Below are 17,040 nucleotides of genomic sequence, written 5' to 3' on the forward strand. Positions count from 1 at the left end.
TGTCTGTGTTTCTGTGAAATCATGTTTCTTTTATTTTTATTAAATACTTCAGGGTTGGCCTGTAGAAAAGCAAGATGAGTCTGTTCTGTGGTGGATTGTGTGTGAACTTCAAGGGGGAAGTGTGGGTACACACACAGGATGGCCAAAGCTAATGTGCCACTTCCATTTGTGGGTGCCTTGCAAGTGCTGTTGACAGGATGTGTCTCTATCTCGGCAGCGGCGATTTTGGAGATTCGGTTATCCACGTGATGTGGATGTGGTAGGCCATGATGGTTGTAAGCTACGTGTCTGGGAAGTGAAAGGCAGGATATGTTCATTGTACTTGGGAAAGAGCTGGCAGTGCAGCTCTTGTGGTGGAAGCAGCAGTAGTTTGTGTGTTCTGTGTTGCTGAAAGTAAGAGGGTACGATGGGAGGTTGGGGCTGGGAGACGAGGATGTGCACACAGGAAGGTGCCATGGCTGGGTGTGTGTGGTTAGGTAGGGTGGCTCCCTCCAGGATATGAGAGGGGGAGGGTGGGGGAAGTGGCTTGGGCAACAATATTCAGTGTTCATGATGAAGCCTTTTCTTTCTCCTTGTCCCCTAGATCTCCTATCCCCCAAGTGATGAGGACAGCGATGACTCTGAGGGAGAGAACCAGGAACTTGCTCAGATCGACAGAGGTAAAGGGATGAAGATAGAAGGATCCCGGGATACTACGGCTGAAGTCAGTTTTTCTTTTCACTCGTGCTCTTGCAAGTGCCTCCTTCCCAGTCCCCAAAGTACCACAAACAGATGCATTAAATCAGTCACCTTTGAAGCATTTGGGACCTCACAGGGAGAGGCTGGTGTTATCAGATGCTGCAGTTGCATTTTTATCACCAGAAACAGACATTGTTAACCATGTGTTAAAGTCCCAGAGCTGAGACATGGGGCAGAGATGATCCACAATTGTTCCAGCAGCAGAGCTGGGACTAAATTTTTGTCTTCTATTCCATGCTTTTGCGCTTGGATCATCTTTGTTCTGGGTTTCCTCATCCTTGCTATTTTGAGTTTTAACCTTCAGTTTATTAATTTCCCTGGACTCATTATTTGATTATCTCTCTCCCTTCCTCTTAGACTGTTGGTATTGTGCACTATATTCTTGCATCTAGTGAGAGTCTTTGATAGAGAAGATATAGGTGCTCTGCTGTTGTTTTTGGACTTGATATGAAGTAGCTTAGAGCTGCAGGTGAAATCTGTAGTAAATGCACCTCTTAAGTTATGCTAAGTTTGCCATTAGTGTATGCCCTGGTGTCCAGGTTCAAGCAGATTCTTATGCAGAGGAAGCAGAAGTTCAATTCCTGACGCACAGGACATGTCCTGTTAAGAGTTCAGATCCCTGCTCCATATGCTTAGCCTAAAAAGAGCTCAGCAGAAGAGATAAAGTATGCCTAGCTTGTGACTGAAGACAGGCTCTCTTGTGTGACAAGTGTTGTAATAGAGGACTTTTATTTCTAGAAACCAGATCTCATTTATTTGAGCCAAAAATGTGACGCTTAGGATAGCCTAACTTGGCTCTTCTGCCCTGAGAACTGGTCACTAGAAGTTAATATTTTTGGCTAGAGGCAAGTGCCTAGCAACACATTTGTAAGCTCGTGTCTTCTCCACCTTGAGGAGGTGAGGTGGTGACAGATCTGTGTTCTTTCTCTGGAACTAGACTTCCAGGTGATGGTTTGAAAGGGGATGACATCTAGCAGTCTGGTCTGAAAAAAAGTCTGTAAACTTCCAAAGGGAAGCATTCAGCTGGGGGGTGTTTTATCTGGAGAAGAGAAGGTGGGGAAACAGCTCAGAAGTTTACTTGGGAGGAGATGAAAACAGCAGGTCAGGAGGAAACACGCCCGTTTTATATAGGCTGTGGGACCCAGATGTGCTCTGCCACTTCTCCATCTCCTCCCACCAGAGAGAAGACGGAATTGTGCCCTGACTCCTCTGGCCACCAACCAGCTCCAGAACCAGGAGAGCCAATGCTGCAAGGTTCGGGCCCTCTTCCACGCCAGCCTTGACCGGCACAGCTCGGAGGAGGAGCTGGAGCGCATCAACCGCGAGTTTGCGGCGGAGAAGCGCAAGTGGTCGCAGGTCAGCCGGCTCACCTGCTGCGGCGACGGCAACAACGCCTCCTCCAGCGACGAGGAAGTGAAGAACTTGTGCGCCATGTCCTTCCGGCCCGTGGCAGAGCGGGGCGACGGCCTCCAGGCCAGCCCCAGCCCCGTGCTGTTCAGTGCCTCCCCTCCCAAGAGACTGCAGCCCCTGGTGCGCAGCCCGGCCTCCGCACCTCTGATCTTCACCAGCGTCGGGGCGGGCCTTGAGCAGGTCATGCCTTGTAAGAGACACCGACAGGGATATGGGGATAAGGTCAGCAGGCCCAGCCTTGACCTGGAAAAAATGCAGCAGGTAAGGCAGAGCTTCACGGGAGGAAAGCAGCATTGCTTGAGAAAAAGGCCTGGTAAGCAAAGACAGAAATGGGTTATTGAGGCAAGTATAGCAGTGCTGTGAGGGCCTTGATGAAGGAGGAATGATGAGGAGGACTTTATGGATATCAGAAGGCTAATTAATTACTTTATTATATTATACTATTTTATACATCTAAAACTGAATCTGCTAAGCACTCAACTTTGCACACACTGCACCAAATCTTGTGACTGTCACTTGACAGTCCTGACACACACACATTCTTGGCCCTGATAGGCCAAGGGAACAAAACACTATGGATTTTAGGTAAACAATCTCCATATTGCATTCTACTTTTGTACAAACACAGGTATAGCAAATGGTAGGAATTGTGTTTTCTTTCTTTGATGTTCTGAGAATATTTCTAGGTTTCACATTCTTGGGAAGAATTGTGCCTTGCTTTTCTCTGTGAAGAGAAATGTGGGCTACAGGTGAGGTTCAGTAAATTCATAGGGTTGGTTCTTGTGGTTGTGTCTTCAGGGCACACTTTCAGGGTACTTCTGCTGTCTGTCTAGGATAAATTGGGGTAAGTGTAGATAGCCCTCCTGAGAGGTAAAGGCACTGCTGCTTGAGTGGCTCCTGCCACGCTTGGGCTGTTCTCTTGCTACCCCAGGAGGAAGGCAGCACTTGTGCTGTCCAGTTCACTGCATGGCACAGGAACAAAATCGCTGGCATTTGCTTTCATCAAGTTACCACTGCTTCCATGATCTGACCTATGTCACTTACTCCAAAATAAATTAATTGCTTAGCATGTATAAAAAGAGCCTTTGCTGAAAGGGGTTGTCAACTTGATGATGATAGGAATTTCCACACTTGTTGAGCTCCTTGGGCCTAGATCTCTTTATGCCTCCTAGCAGTTTTATAGCCATGTGAAAGAGAGCTTTTTGCCTTCTTAACATTTCACAAACTGCTTACATTTTGCTGTAGATGCAGTTACTCTTGATTTTGCAGGACTTTAATTTGGCCTTGGACTGAGGTATGGAGATGCTAGAAGTTTGCCTTGTCTCCGCAGAGCCTGGGAAATGGGGCAGGCTGCCCTGTGCAGTTCCCATCTGGCGCCTCTCTTTCAAAAGGCCTTGCTGTAGAGTTAGTATTTCATGTCTCTTCATTATTTTTCTATTTGCACTGGTGTAGCGTCAGCTTAAAAGGATATCTGCAGACATCCGCTGGCCCTGGTACATTGCAGTAAGTTAAAAACAATTATTTTCAGTTCTGAATTTCCTCTCATTAGGAAAGAATTTCACTGCCTCTGGTTTGTTGGACGTACTAGTTTTAACCTTGCTTGCAACGATTCCTTAAAGCTTACAAGATGGACCCACTAAAAGAAAGGACTGTGCATTTATTTTCTAAGAACCCTAAAAGTGAGATTTCTATTTCCCTATTACGTTGTTGGTTTTTCTCGGTCCTGCTGGCAGCATACCTCCCATGAATACATAATGCAGAGACTTGTGCTTTCAGTACGGTTTTCCTCATCCCCTTTTCAACCTTCTAGCCAAGTTTCTGCTCACAGAACATTCAAAAGGCCCAGTCTTGCATTTCACATCACCCAAATCTTTTACTGATACTGACAGACTTTAATTAGTCTCACATCCTTACGAGAGAAGAAGAAAGCTGCTAAGCCTGTGCCCAGCCTTCTAGTTTTTCAGAGTGCACATAAGTAAATGAGAAAATGTTTCTTTTGGCCCAGGTGATTGCTCTGATTTAGATGCTAGGCATAGCCTGCTCTCCCTTAAGCATCTTTCAGCACTGTCTTCAGGAGTGTATTGATAAAGGTTAGGGGCTAATTTAAATGAGCTTTCCAAACTGTTGGCTTTTTTGGGAAAACCTTGTGAGAATAATTGCCTTCCTTGTCGATTTGCTCTCTACACTTTTGGATTAATTGTGGCAAAGATTTTTGCAAAAGAAGTTGAAACCTGGAGTGGAAGTGGCAGTGTGTTTTTTAAATAACATTTTTACTGTGGATGTCATTAACATTCCATGGTTGTGGAATCCATGTTATAAAGAAAGTATAGTCAGCTGGTGGATTTAATTTGACAGAAAGTGCACTGAGGGCGCAACATGACATGACACACACATGCACAGTGAGATGCAGCCTGAATATTTTATTTGGTCATTTGTATTATTTTTATAGCTCTAATTGGTTAACTTTCAGCCAGTAACATCTTGAAGCTTTATGATGAGTCTTTGCTTGCTACCTGTACTTATTTCTCCTATGAAAGTTATTCAGGCCCCCCGTTTCCCACTTATAAAATGGGACCAGGGTGTTTGTTTTTTGTCTGTTTCCATTTTCCAGCAAAAATGGCTCTTATTAACTGCCTGGGCAGTGTGTGGCATCCTGTGTTTCTTAGTCAGGTAAATGATGCATATGAGGAATGTTAATATTAAACAGGCTACTCTAAGGCTTCATCTGGGCTCTAAACATCAAGCTTTTCTTGCTTTGTGATTCTTATCCTTGCTATCATATGCTTGCCCATGAGAACACAGCTGAAAAGTTTATCAGCTAGACTTTTTTTCTTTTGAGCAGCAGATGTGGCTTTCACTCTTATCCCTGAGCCTTACTTCCCATCCCTGCAGCTCTGAGCAGCTGACAGATGACAGAGTATCAGGCAAGATGAATTTGTGCCTGAAGCAAATGTGCTGTGAGATAAGAAGACACTTTGGGGGTGTGAGGTGGTATGGGTAACTCAGGGGTGGATGAAGAGATGCCAAGTGCTTTGCATCAAATTCTCTTTATGTTGGATGGTGATGGAATATTGGTCCAGAGGGTTGAGATGTGGAGTGGGTCTGTGTTGGGATGTCTTCCTTCCATGAGTTGATGGCAAGTGGTATCCAAATGTCTCCCTGTATTCCAGTGATTTGGTGCTTTTTGGTAAAAAAAAGGAGCAAATTTGGGAGACGGGTGTGTTGGGGTCAATCAGAGTGCTTTAAAGAAGTTAGGGAATTGCTGTCCTTTCTTACCATGTGAATCTCCATCATCCATGCCTTTCAGTTCAGCCTTGTGCAGCAGGGAAGGCTGTACCAGGAGCAGGTTTAAAAAGCCCTGTTTTGGTTAGATGCCAGGCTATGCCTTTCCAGCTTCACAGGGTACAGTGATTCAGCCCTTCTGTGTCCCAGACATGAGTTTGGACTGTTGGCAGATGCATTTCCCACCCTGGCTGGTCAGCTGGCCACCCAGTGCCTCCCTGTTGAGGCTGAGCGAGGACATTTCAATGCACGCTTTTCTTCACTTCTCCAAAGGCTTAGAAAATGAGCTCAGAAGACTTCTATTCTTTCCTTAATTGGGCAGAAATGCCCTGGCTTGTGCAGACACTTGCTTTGCTGCAGTGAATGCCCTCTCCCAGCACCCCTTGATCATGGTCCCTGGGCAGACACATCATTGCATGCTGGCCCTGCTGCCAACCACTTGCTCTTTAATGAAGCCTGCTGCCAGCCTGCATGGATGCTGCCACTTTAGCATATCTGGCTTTTTTGGCAATGCTGAGAGCACAAGGTCAGGGAGAGCAGGGACCTTGGGTTCAAAGTTGAAGGCTCCAGGTTCACCTGAGGCATAAGGAAGTCTAGGGTGTCACAAAGACTTTTTGGAGCTGCTGAGCTCATTCCCAGGGGATTAATTGGTCTTGGCATGTTGTGTAAACAGAGAGGAAGTAAAGGATCCTCCTGTGCTATTCAGTGGGACTGAATTCAGCCAGGAGCACCTTTGAAATCTACTTAAAGAAGATTGTTAAGTCAGAGCGTAGCATTTGCAGGGAGAGAGATCTCCTGGGGGGACAGCAGCTTTGAGGTAGTACAACAAGCAGTCCAAATTCTTTATGTGGGTAGGTGCCTGATGTGGAAAGCATAATTTTGAAGTACAAGGCAAAGAGTGTGGGTACATGGGTGTAATTCCAGGTATGCTGCAAAGTGATTAGGTAGGTTTCATGTCTTGCTCAGAGCTTTCTGCTGTGGTTTTCCTGCTTGTATGAATAGAAAGAATCAGAAATTCATAGAATATCTTGAGTTGAAAAAGACCCACAAGTTCAAATCCTGGCCCTGCACAGCACCAGGAATCACACCGTATGCCTGAGAGTGTTGTCCAGCTGCCTTTTGAACCTTGTCAGGGTTAGTGCCATGGCCACTAACCTGGGGAACCTCTTACAGTGCCCAGCTACCCTCTGGGTGAAGAACCTTTTCTTATGTCCAACCCAAACCTCCCCTGACATACTCCAGGCCATTTCCTTGGGTCTTGTCACTGTTCACCACGGAGAATAGAGCAGTGCCTGCCCCTCTGCTTCCCCTCATGAGAAAGTTCTAGACTGCAATGAGGTGTCCTTTCAGTCTCCTCTTCTTCAGGCTGAACAAGCCAAGTGATCTCAGCTGCTCTTTATTTGGCTTCCTCTATTGGAGCATCAATACCATTATCTTTTGGAGGCTTAATGCATTCTTTGAAATGCAATGAGATGCTAGGATGAAAAAGGCTATCTAAGAAGAGAAAAATGCATCGTAGGCTAACATTTGGATTGTTCATTGCAGGCTCTGCACCCCCTTTGGTGGGTGACTAGTTTCAGTGCAAGACATATGAGTGGCTCTTCGTCCTGACTTGACACTGGAATGGCCTGGATAAAATGCCTGATGAGAATCCTAATTTGTACTTAGCTGTGTGATATCAAGACTATCTTCCTTCTGCTGTATGTTTCAGTACTGGAATTTTGGTTGGACTGAGCTATTGGTGGGGTGATCAGCCCTGAAAACTTCCTTTGTGTCCATACTGGTTGCACAGAGGCTGCAGAACAGCACTCACCACATGTGACCAAGGCCCCAGTGTGTGACCCTGGTGCACTGGGGTCTGGGCTTTGGGCTGCTAATGGCTCCAGGGTGAGCTTGCCATATCCTTAGCACAGCTGGGTTTTGCCCTTGCCTGTCTCTCCAGGACTTGACAAATAGCTTCCAGATAGCTTCCACGTGTGAGCTCGTGAGTCCTTTTCACCTCTTGGCCTCTCGTTTGAATCCAGGCCTTTGCACAATTGTTACCATCTGTTTGCCCATCTGAGCTGCTTTCTGCAGCAAGAGGGTGCTGGAAAATCTACTGCTGGTGCTAGTGGTAGTTCAGCACAGTCTCTGCCCTGGGCCTCACTCTCCTGAGTGACTGAGTGGAGTTCAGGGACCTGTGCTGAGCATAATTCTTAAGGGGCCCAGTGCCAGAACTTGTCTCTCAGGTGTGGGAAGTTGGGCCATAGCAGTTCTTTGTCAGTGGGCTTGTTGAAGCAACATAGTAAAGAAAGTGTTGCAGAAACTGGTTGTATCAGTAGAGCATGAGAAATTCTGCTTCTGGTAACCTCCTGCAATTTTGCTTTAATTTTTCACCCCCAGAAATATGCTGCAGCAGCTGTTCTTCCCGCATAGAAGCGCCTGTCTATCTCAAACTCTGACAGTGTTTGGCACTGAAGTGGCCAGCAAACAAATGCTGTGTATGGCTGCTGCAAGGCAGTCTTAACGTGAGGGAATTTGGGGCTGAACGTGATCAATGGCATTGTCTGGTCTGCTTGCCTGTGACGATGTAGTTCCATGGTGGGGGGCTCTGGGACTCCAGACATATGAGTGGGAGATGGGGCATGGTAAAGATGTCTTGTGCTTTGCATCTTTGGAGGAGCTGAGATGTTCTCCAGTGGTTTGATCTCTGTTGTAAAGACTGGCTCAGTGCTGGCTAGCTTATGTTCAGTTTGCTGACATCATTGATAGTCTGACAGTGGGGGGAAAACATGCTGTCTGGGAGGTGGAGAGACTCAGTAGCAGGGGAAATCATGAGGAACTCCACCTAGCCCCAAGGAGGTGATTAGGACTCTGCCAGGCAGCAGATACCCCTGTCTCTGTGTCTCGTAAGTGTTCCCTGGATGGTTATCTAATTCATGCAAAAACATTAGGAAGTGCCTGTGTGCAGCTGCAGCTGGATGAATCAGAATGTAAGAGAGGAGTAACCCATGTACAACTTGGCCCAGCTGCTTCTTAAAAAGCATAATGATTTCCTCCTGGAAGAGCCAAGTAAGTTGACTTTGTCTTTTTACTGAAGGTAAGGTTCATCTTGCTGCCAGCTTGTAAATGCCAAAGGCAAGGCAGGCGGGATAACCTAGTCCTGTTCCTAAAGTCTTGGCATCAACCAGTGTACCAGAGATTAGAGCATTCTCACAGAATGGCTGAGGTTGCAAAGGCCCTCTGGAAGTTATACAGCCTGGATGCCAGCAGCTTCTCCATGAGGATCTCTGTTCTCTGTGCATTGTTGAAACACAGAATTAATTTTAGTGCAAGTCCACTCCATGGTGTCTGTTCATATTGTGTTCACCTTTCAGATGTGCTGCTAGCAGACTTTCATTCTGAGCACACGCCTCTTTGCACCTCTTCCACTGTTGTGTGAGCCCTGGCACAGAATGTGTAGTCCATTCCTAGAGCCAAATGCTTCTGTTCTTCTCCCTTGATGTTTTCCTTCCTTGTTTTGTCTCAGTGCATTTTTGTTCTGTTTTTGTAACGTGTGCAAAGGGACAGCAGTTCAAGAGGGAGGTGGACAAATGAGCTGCTGTCTGGAAGTACTTATCGGTCTCTTTTTCCTGGGCTATGTGGCTGTCTAATTTTGCTGCCTTTTCCTGGAAGCTTGCATGCTGGTGAATATATCCATCTGAACTACCAAGGGAGGGTGAGCCAATAGCTAGAATATATGCTGAGACATCTGAAACGTGGTTCCTTGAGGTGCTACTGTGAATCATGAAAAAGAGCAGGAATTAGGTTGGTCAGGGCCATTTGGATAACACCAGAGAGCTTGGTTGAGCAAAAGGAAGATGAGGGAAGGAAATTTGATGTGGCTGAAGTTTGAGAAGCAGCAGAGATCTGTGGAATAGGAAGGTTAAGAATGGCAGAGACAGAGGTAGAGAGAGTATTTTTGTTGTATTAAGATTCCCAAAGGGACAATAATAGCACCTGGCACTAGTGGCAGAAAATTATGAGCCTGAGGTTCAAGCCAAGGGCTTATCATTTAGATTGGCAGGCTTGCTGGCTACCTTCCCAACCCTGCTGTCTTTCTTTTTTTTTCTCAAAGCTCTAAAGCCTGGTAAGAAGGTATTAGACTAGAGCTGAGTCTTTGGCTGCAGTCCAAAGAGAGGAGATCAAATGGGCATATGGCACCACTGGCATGTGGCCTTGGGATGTGGCTCATGGAAAAGTCCTGAGTGATGCTGTGTAGGACTTGAACTCTTGGTCTGACTCTGATGGTTAGGTAGGCCTGGGAGGAGCAAATTGGGAAGGAGGTAAAGCACTTCCACCTGAAAACATCTGCCAGAAGCTCTGCATGTGAGTGGACAAGGTTGGGGTTTTGACCTCTAGCATTTTGCTCTCAAAGCACCACATAGAATGATTCCTACTGAGCTAATAGAAGGAAGAGCCCAGTCTCCCATATCTGCTAGCTGTGTTCTATGGTGGGCTGCCAGTTGGCCACAGGAAACATCACTCAGCAAAACCAAGAGCTCCTAACTGCAGCAACAGTACAACTGGTTAAAATGTGATTGGATGTGGTGTGAGCAGCATTCAGAGAGTAGGTGCTGGATTGGATCCCCAAGGGTGGCCATCCTGTAGCATATCACTGTTCTGTCTCTTGTGTGTTGACTTCTGGTCCTTTTAAAATAAGGTTTTCTGAAGGATATTTTCTTTCTGGTTTTGACACAGTACTGTGTAGGAGGATAATGTTGGCATGTTGTTTCCCAGTCCCTGAGTTCAGCCCAAGTAATCTCAAGAGCCTGACAGATTAAGAAGTTTTGCTGCAACCTGTGTATATATTTCAACAACACCAGCTTGGAGATGCTGCTTGAAGTGAAGGTCAGGACTTTCTCTGCAGTGCTCTTTTCTTCTGCAGTAGCGCTGGGTTGTCCTCACCTCCCCCAGCCTTGATGTGTCTGGGCTGGAGGGGCTGCCTGGGCTGGGTCCCAGTGTGGCTGTTGAGTTGGCCAGATACCTGTCCTGCCCACTCCTCCCTCAGCATGTGGCTCACTGTGATACAAATATCTCATGCTTGCCTGGGGAGAGAAGGAGTCTGCGGGTGGCTCCACCATATGCTGTCACTGTCCAGGCTGTGTTTGGTCTGCAGGTGAATGGATCTCTCTTCAGCCGTAATAAGTTCCATCTTTTGCTTGTGATAGCGACTCCTGAAAAGAGAGAGCCTTACAATTTAGTTCTTTGGATGGCCAGTGAAGTGCCTTGAGGAGACTGGAGAGGGTGAATGGCTATTTAGAAACAATCTGGTTATTCCTCATATAGTCCAGAGGGTATCTGATGGTGGTGGCAGTTTTCTGCTTGCTCTTCTGACTGTTATATAGGTTAAGAAACTGAAATAAGCAGTAGAGATAGATTAGATTGTTTTTTTCTCTTTGTTCCTACTTTACTACCACTAAGTGTTGAATTCTCTTAGAATTCAGCAGCCACAAGATAACGGGCTGCTGTTGCTTAGAATTCAGATGGGTATAGACTTGTTCAAAGCACTAAACAGAAGAGATGGTAGCTAGGAATGGAAAATAAGAGCTTGGCTTTGCTTAGCTTTTCCCTGGCATTGCTTAGCTCTGTGTCTGTGAAGCAAAACACCTTCCTTGCCAGCATGGCTGGACACTGGTGTCTGAGAGGGGACATGGGTGTGCTTTGTACCCAGCAGTCTCCCATGGGACACTGCCCATGAGTGGGAAGGAAGGAGGGGGTTGGTAGTATGAGTGGTAACAGCAGGAACAGGGCAGTCATGTGATGGTGCTGATTAACTATCAACACTGGGTGCTTGTGCTCCAGTTTGTCACCATGCACGGAGAGCAAGGAGCTTGTCCAGAGCATGTCTGAGTCTTGAAAGCGCAGCAGCCATTACTGCTCAATAGGAAGAAGCTGGCTGAGCTTTTAAGGCCAAGCCTGTGACTAGAGTAAACACTCTAGGAAATGCTGTATGAGACAATCTTTGGAGTGGTAGAATAGCCAGCCTGGCTGTCAACAGCACAGCTGTCCTTGGCGTGGGCTGGGGTTTAGCTCTGATTTTCTGCCTTAGCTCTGAATAACCTCTCCATTGTTGGCTCACATGAGAACCGCACTGCTGGGCTCTGCTCGTGCTTTCTTTCAGCATGTTGATGTCAATGGCAGTTTTGGGCATTGGTCCACAGCTCATCTCACAGGGGGAGTCACTCAATAGAGGCATCTACTTCTCATGTAGATGGAGACTGAGTTAAGCCAGAGCAGATTCCCTTGTAAAACTCCCTGTCCTTTTTCAGAGCTGGGAGCCCAGATACACTTCTCATTGAGCTGCAATTTGTATTGAGGAAATGCTGACCATTAAGGGACAGACAAACCCTCCTCTTCAAGCAAAAAAAACATGTAACCGCACTTTTTTCTAAATAAAAGACTTCAAAAACATAGGTGTCCTGGGGCCACAGGTAAATTCAAAATAAAACAGAAATGAAGACACTTAAGAGAAACCCTATGGAACTTGCTGGTTTTCCTCATTGCAAACAACCTTTTTGGTTTCCTGCTGGACTTTAACTGCTTATGCAAAGCAGTTTTCGTAGGAATGAATTCGTAAAACTGAGCTTTGTCGAGGGTGTTAGGAACTTAATATAAATGAAGTCTGTGGTCATGTCTATACTAAGAAAGGCTGTATTTTTAATTCAAAAACATGCTTGTGCTTTAAAATTCTGGCATAGGCTTGCAAGCTATAATTTCACCTTCACATGTTTGATTATGGAAAAACCAGGTTGATCTGCTGTACAAAGGATAAAGCCCTCAAATGCTTTGCAAGTTACTTTGCAGTCTCATTGTAAACACACTCTTTTTGACAGCATAAACAAAATAAAAATATGCCTACCTGTGGAGGCTTTAGAAACTCCCTATCATGCCTGTGACTTCAGAGGCTCATCCAACAATCCTATAGGCTCTATCGTGATGGTATGTGGGCATGCTATGATTAAGAAACAAGAAACAGTTTTTAAAAAATCACTTTCCAAATTTCAAATCTAGTGCATTTGTGTAATTCCTAATACAGGTAGAAATATCTTTAAAATAGAGCTAGTCAGATGTCTGATTTTTCTCACTTCAGTAAACCTGTTCCTTGTTATGTTCCAGGTGATGTGGTTTGCAGCTGGGAGAACCACCACAGGTCAAGGAATGCCCTGAGTTTGTTCAGGAAAGTTTGTTACTGCTACTGTTTGCTGTATGTGCCAGAAAGACAGGCAGACCTCACAAAAGAACATGGTGTACCTGAGTGGATGATAAGACTATGTTGATCATACTTTAAAGTGAGTCTTTAAGTTGCAGTGCTTTGTTCAGAGCTCTGTGGAAATAGCGCAGCGAGTTAATGTTTTGTTTATTTTCATTGTGGTACTGAATTTGTTGTGCTGTCCAGTCAAGCTCTTAACTAATTTTCAGCTTAATATGATTTCTTGTTTTCTTCTGAATGACTTAACCAACCCCATTAGTTTCAAATTATTGTTGGTGGGCTGAGTGCAATTATGAGCACTGGAAGTAGTGCTCTTGGAAAATATTTTCTAAGCAGAAAGAGTTATACTGCCACTATTCTAGCATTCTTATCTCTTTTCTTTCATGGTACACCAATGTTCTATCCAAGCCTGACTGCTACAAGAAGTGTGCAAGGCATTTTTGCTGTGCTAGTTTGTCCTGCTCGCATTTACCATGGGCAGTTGTGCTAGGCAGCCCATGGATTCTCTAGGGCTGAGTGAAACAGTAAAACCACAAGAAGCTGAAAAAAGCCAGATTGCTATCTTATGACAGGGCTGCTGCTAGGGTTAGAGGTAGAAAGCAGCTGCGTAAGTACTGCTGCAGCTGTGACACTTGCCTGAGTTGCTCAGTCCAAAACTCTGTACTGAGCTGAGGCACTGGTTCATTCGCTTTCCAGATGCAAGCATCCAAATCATTCAAACACCCTCAAAACTATTCATATAAATGGATGTAAGCTTTTGCTTTTGTTACCAACTTTTCTCTGCAGAGGATCCTAATGAACTTGGCCTTGAGACATTCTGGTCACTTTTTCATGTGTTAATCTGGTCTTTGCCTTTCTGTAGTCTGTGAGTGAAGGAGCCCTCTTGGTCCTAGGGCATGACTATTTTGGAAGTGTGAGATGGACCAAAATCCTGAGCTGAAAGGAGGAAACACTGATATGATTTATGCATTAAAACTGATGCATGTGTTATGAACAATGACACATGTTATACAGGCTCTGATATGATCTTGGAAGCTATTGAGTTGATGGTTCATTTCTAAATATTTGGAAAGTGGATCTTGATGCAGACAATGGAGTGGCATGCTTGAGGGCAGTTCTCCAACAAATACTTGATGCACAGCTCTGAGGGTTGCTGTGCTCCGCTAACACCTGTTTAGAAGGGCAATGATCTGCTTCCAACTCTGATGGTGCCTCACTGCCCTCACATAGGGGAGTTGCAAAACATTGGCAGAGTAACATGTATCCTGTGCTGGTACCCATGGACAAGTAGAGATGCTGAAGCTCACTCAGCTTATTGGAGTGTCCAGGGAGAAACACTGATTGCTGAATTGGTTGTATTGTTTCTTGCCCTGGAGATGGTTTCCTGGACCAGCTTTACACCATATGAAGCTATGTGCACTTTGAGGATGTGAACAAAAGGATGCAGAATGGTATCAGAATCTGCAAGTGTTGATCAGCAGCGCTGAAGGGAAACATATGCCTCCTTAAGAGGAAGGACAGTGCACCAGGCAGGAGATACTGGCTCCTCTGGAATATTTGCAAGCTGTTCACATGGGTACAGGCCTAGGCCAGCCCTTTCACAGCTGGTAGATCAAACCCCATCCCAAGTTCTGAGTTTCATCACCCAAGCACCACTGAGCAAGACCCTGTGTGCTGTGCAGTGTTGTGGCCATGGGAGAGCAGTCTCCAAATGCACTCATTAGTTATGTTCTGCATAAATGGATTAGCTCCCTGGAGTAAGAGGCCTTTATCCTATTAGCTGCCTAGCTGCTTCAGCATGTTCCCTTGTCACTAGTGTGTAAGTGAGGTTCAGTGGGGAACAGGAGCAGGGGGATGAGGAGGAGATTGGGTGGGGAATGTGGGAACAGTTGGGTTACATCATCATTTCTCTCTGTGGTGATCAGTGTTGTACCGCTCCCGCTACATGGATGTCTGTAGGCAGAAATGGTGTCTCAGGTTTGTTAATCATCTTCTGGTGTCCGATTTCTAATTTAGTATCTTTTATTTTCATGTGCTCATGCAGACACATGAGATTTCCCCAGCTGGCATAGTCTTGTGAAAGGAGAATATGCTCAAATATTTTGCAGAACAGTGCAGATATGATACATGTGTGTGTCTTGCAAGGAGAAGAGGAGAAACTCTGTTGCCCTGTGTTCAGAGCCTGAGCAAGCCCCATGGCTTGGGATGTTTGCTTCTGTAAGACAGGCTTGTTTTGGCTTTCCAAAGCTGTTTATATAGTCAGTCTGCATTTGGCTTTTTCAAAGTTTCCCTGCTGTCCGTGAATCCAGGTTCTCATCTGAAGATGTGACCTTATGTGTTTTCTGCTTCAAGTTCCACTTGTGAGTGCTCCCAGCAGCACCAAATGAACCCAAGGCAAGGGTTCCCACAGGGTAATGTCCTCTGTACTCATCTGGAGAGCGTGGGAGGAAATTCAGAGCCACCTTTTGAGGTTCCTGTTGTGAAGATCCAGGCCACTGACAAATACTTTCTTCGTTTAGTGCAATGAGTATATCTCATGTTGCCCTATTTTTGAGAAGCTCCACTAAGACAAATCCTCTAGCTAAAAATCTCCTAAAAAGGTACATATTCCAGGTTGTCCTCAAAGAAAACCCACTAAATTCCACTGGATATTTTCTGTGGTGGGTTAGTTGGATTTTGTGTGGGCTTTATACCTCCTGAGAAGTTCCTTGTGCTAACTTTAGGGCAGGGTTTTGGACTGACAAACAAGCATTTAATTCCAAGAATTTTTACATTTAAACAGAAATACTTCATATGAACATCTAAAATGTTCTAGTTGTGTCAAAACCAGGAAGAAATTGGCTTAAAAATCTAGAATTGAAACCATTCTGAGCTGGTTGTTTTAGCCTGCTTTTTCCTTTTGCCATCCACACACGCATCTATCCTTTCATGTGGCAAACCTGTGTAAGCATGCAGTCTCTTCTGGAAATCTGGTGTTCTGTATGCCTGGCCGCTCACTTTGTGGCTGGTGTGCAAGAGGCTCTGTGGCATGCCCAGAGCATTTGGAATATCTTGTAGTTTTTTCAGTTACCCAAGGATAGAATAAAGGTACACACTTTTATCTCGGTGCCCTCTGGGTTTTGAGCAGCTATATGTGGATTCTCTTCCTCTCCATGTCCCTGTAATGTCACAGCTGACAAGAGTTGGTACCTTTCAGTTATTTTAGTATTTTTCTTCTTTCCCAGGGTATACAGGGTATACAGTGTGATTTTTCAGAGCTCTCTGTATCTCCCTGCTTAAAGGGGAACTGTGTTTACTGTATTGCCTGGCTTGTGCTGATGTCTTAGCCCTTTCTTGGGGCACTTGGGGACAGCAATTCAACAGAAAAAGTGGAAGAGTCTGGGGCTGCTTGTTTCAAGCCCCTAGCACTGCCATCTCCCATGTGCTGCAGCAGCAGAGCTGAGAGGAATGGGATAAAGCTGCAGGAGGCAATGTCCCTTCTGCTTAGCTCTGTCTGAAAAGTCTGTGGGGAGGGAGGGCTTTGGAGTTGTGTCCAAGCCAAGGCCTCAGTCAGAAGTGAGATAAACTATAGAGACATCAGATGATATCTTAGACTAGACTGGACATTCCCTGTGGACAGCTTTGGAGCCAAGGCCAGGAAGGAAGGGAGGAAACAGTCACGTTGGCCGCCCTGAATTAAAAGCTTTGTAAGCTTTTTCTCAGGAGCTGCTACCATGCCTGCCAGCTGTGAAACCAGACCCCCCAGTCCCTTTGCACCCCTCCTCCTTTCTCAGACTCTAGTGAGCAGGAGGGGCAAGCCTGACATTTGAACTTTGGTAGCTTTGGCATGTGCAGATGAGTGATAGGGAATTAATGAATCCTGCCCTTTCTTTACATTTTTGTTACTCCACAGGTGCTGGAGTTTTTGGTCAGGTCTATTTCCTGCACAAATGGAGCTTTGGGTTTTTTCCAGGCCTCAAAGAAAACTCAGTGAGGGATTTGGGGTTGGCATGGAGTGAATAGATGAGCCATCTGATGTACACTGCAGATCAGCATACTCAAGACTCTGCCAGACCAGCAGGGAAAGCGGCTGCTAAGCCAGAGATGCTCCATGGAGAGTGTTCACTTCCTCCATCCCCAAATTCCAGTCAAAGGGCTAGTGGTAAAAGTGCCAGGGCAAATACAGCCTGTTTTATCTGTTCCTAAAGGGACAGGGCTTCTGTACAGGTCCAGACTATATCTGGAAACTGTGTGCCACGAAGAAGTCAGAGGAGCAGTAGAAAGGCAGAGTCACCTACAGACAGGCAGCCAGTCTGTTTGCTTAGACCACAACTGTGTGAGTAGGTAGCTGTGTTTGTGTTAGCTGTAGTTCTAGTGTGATATGCAGGGAAAACTTCAAA

The 17,040-nt window shown here is 45.6% G+C and overlaps 1 protein-coding gene across 3 annotated transcripts in view; it reads left to right on the plus strand.

The window, feature by feature from the left end:
* The window catches only part of LOC131555781 (uncharacterized), a 60,682-nt gene that overhangs the window by 18,234 nt on the left and 25,408 nt on the right, over positions 1-17,040 (plus strand). For all 3 annotated transcript variants that reach the window (XM_058802016.1, XM_058802017.1, XM_058802018.1), the window contains exons 2-3: positions 584-659; positions 1,919-2,409. In XM_058802016.1, coding sequence (XP_058657999.1) covers positions 584-659; positions 1,919-2,409 — 567 coding nt within the window. The remainder of the gene's footprint in view (positions 1-583; positions 660-1,918; positions 2,410-17,040) is intronic.

The sequence above is a fragment of the Ammospiza caudacuta genome, chromosome 3 (genome assembly GCF_027887145.1).
Source record: "Ammospiza caudacuta isolate bAmmCau1 chromosome 3, bAmmCau1.pri, whole genome shotgun sequence".
Lineage (NCBI taxonomy): Eukaryota > Metazoa > Chordata > Aves > Passeriformes > Passerellidae > Ammospiza > Ammospiza caudacuta.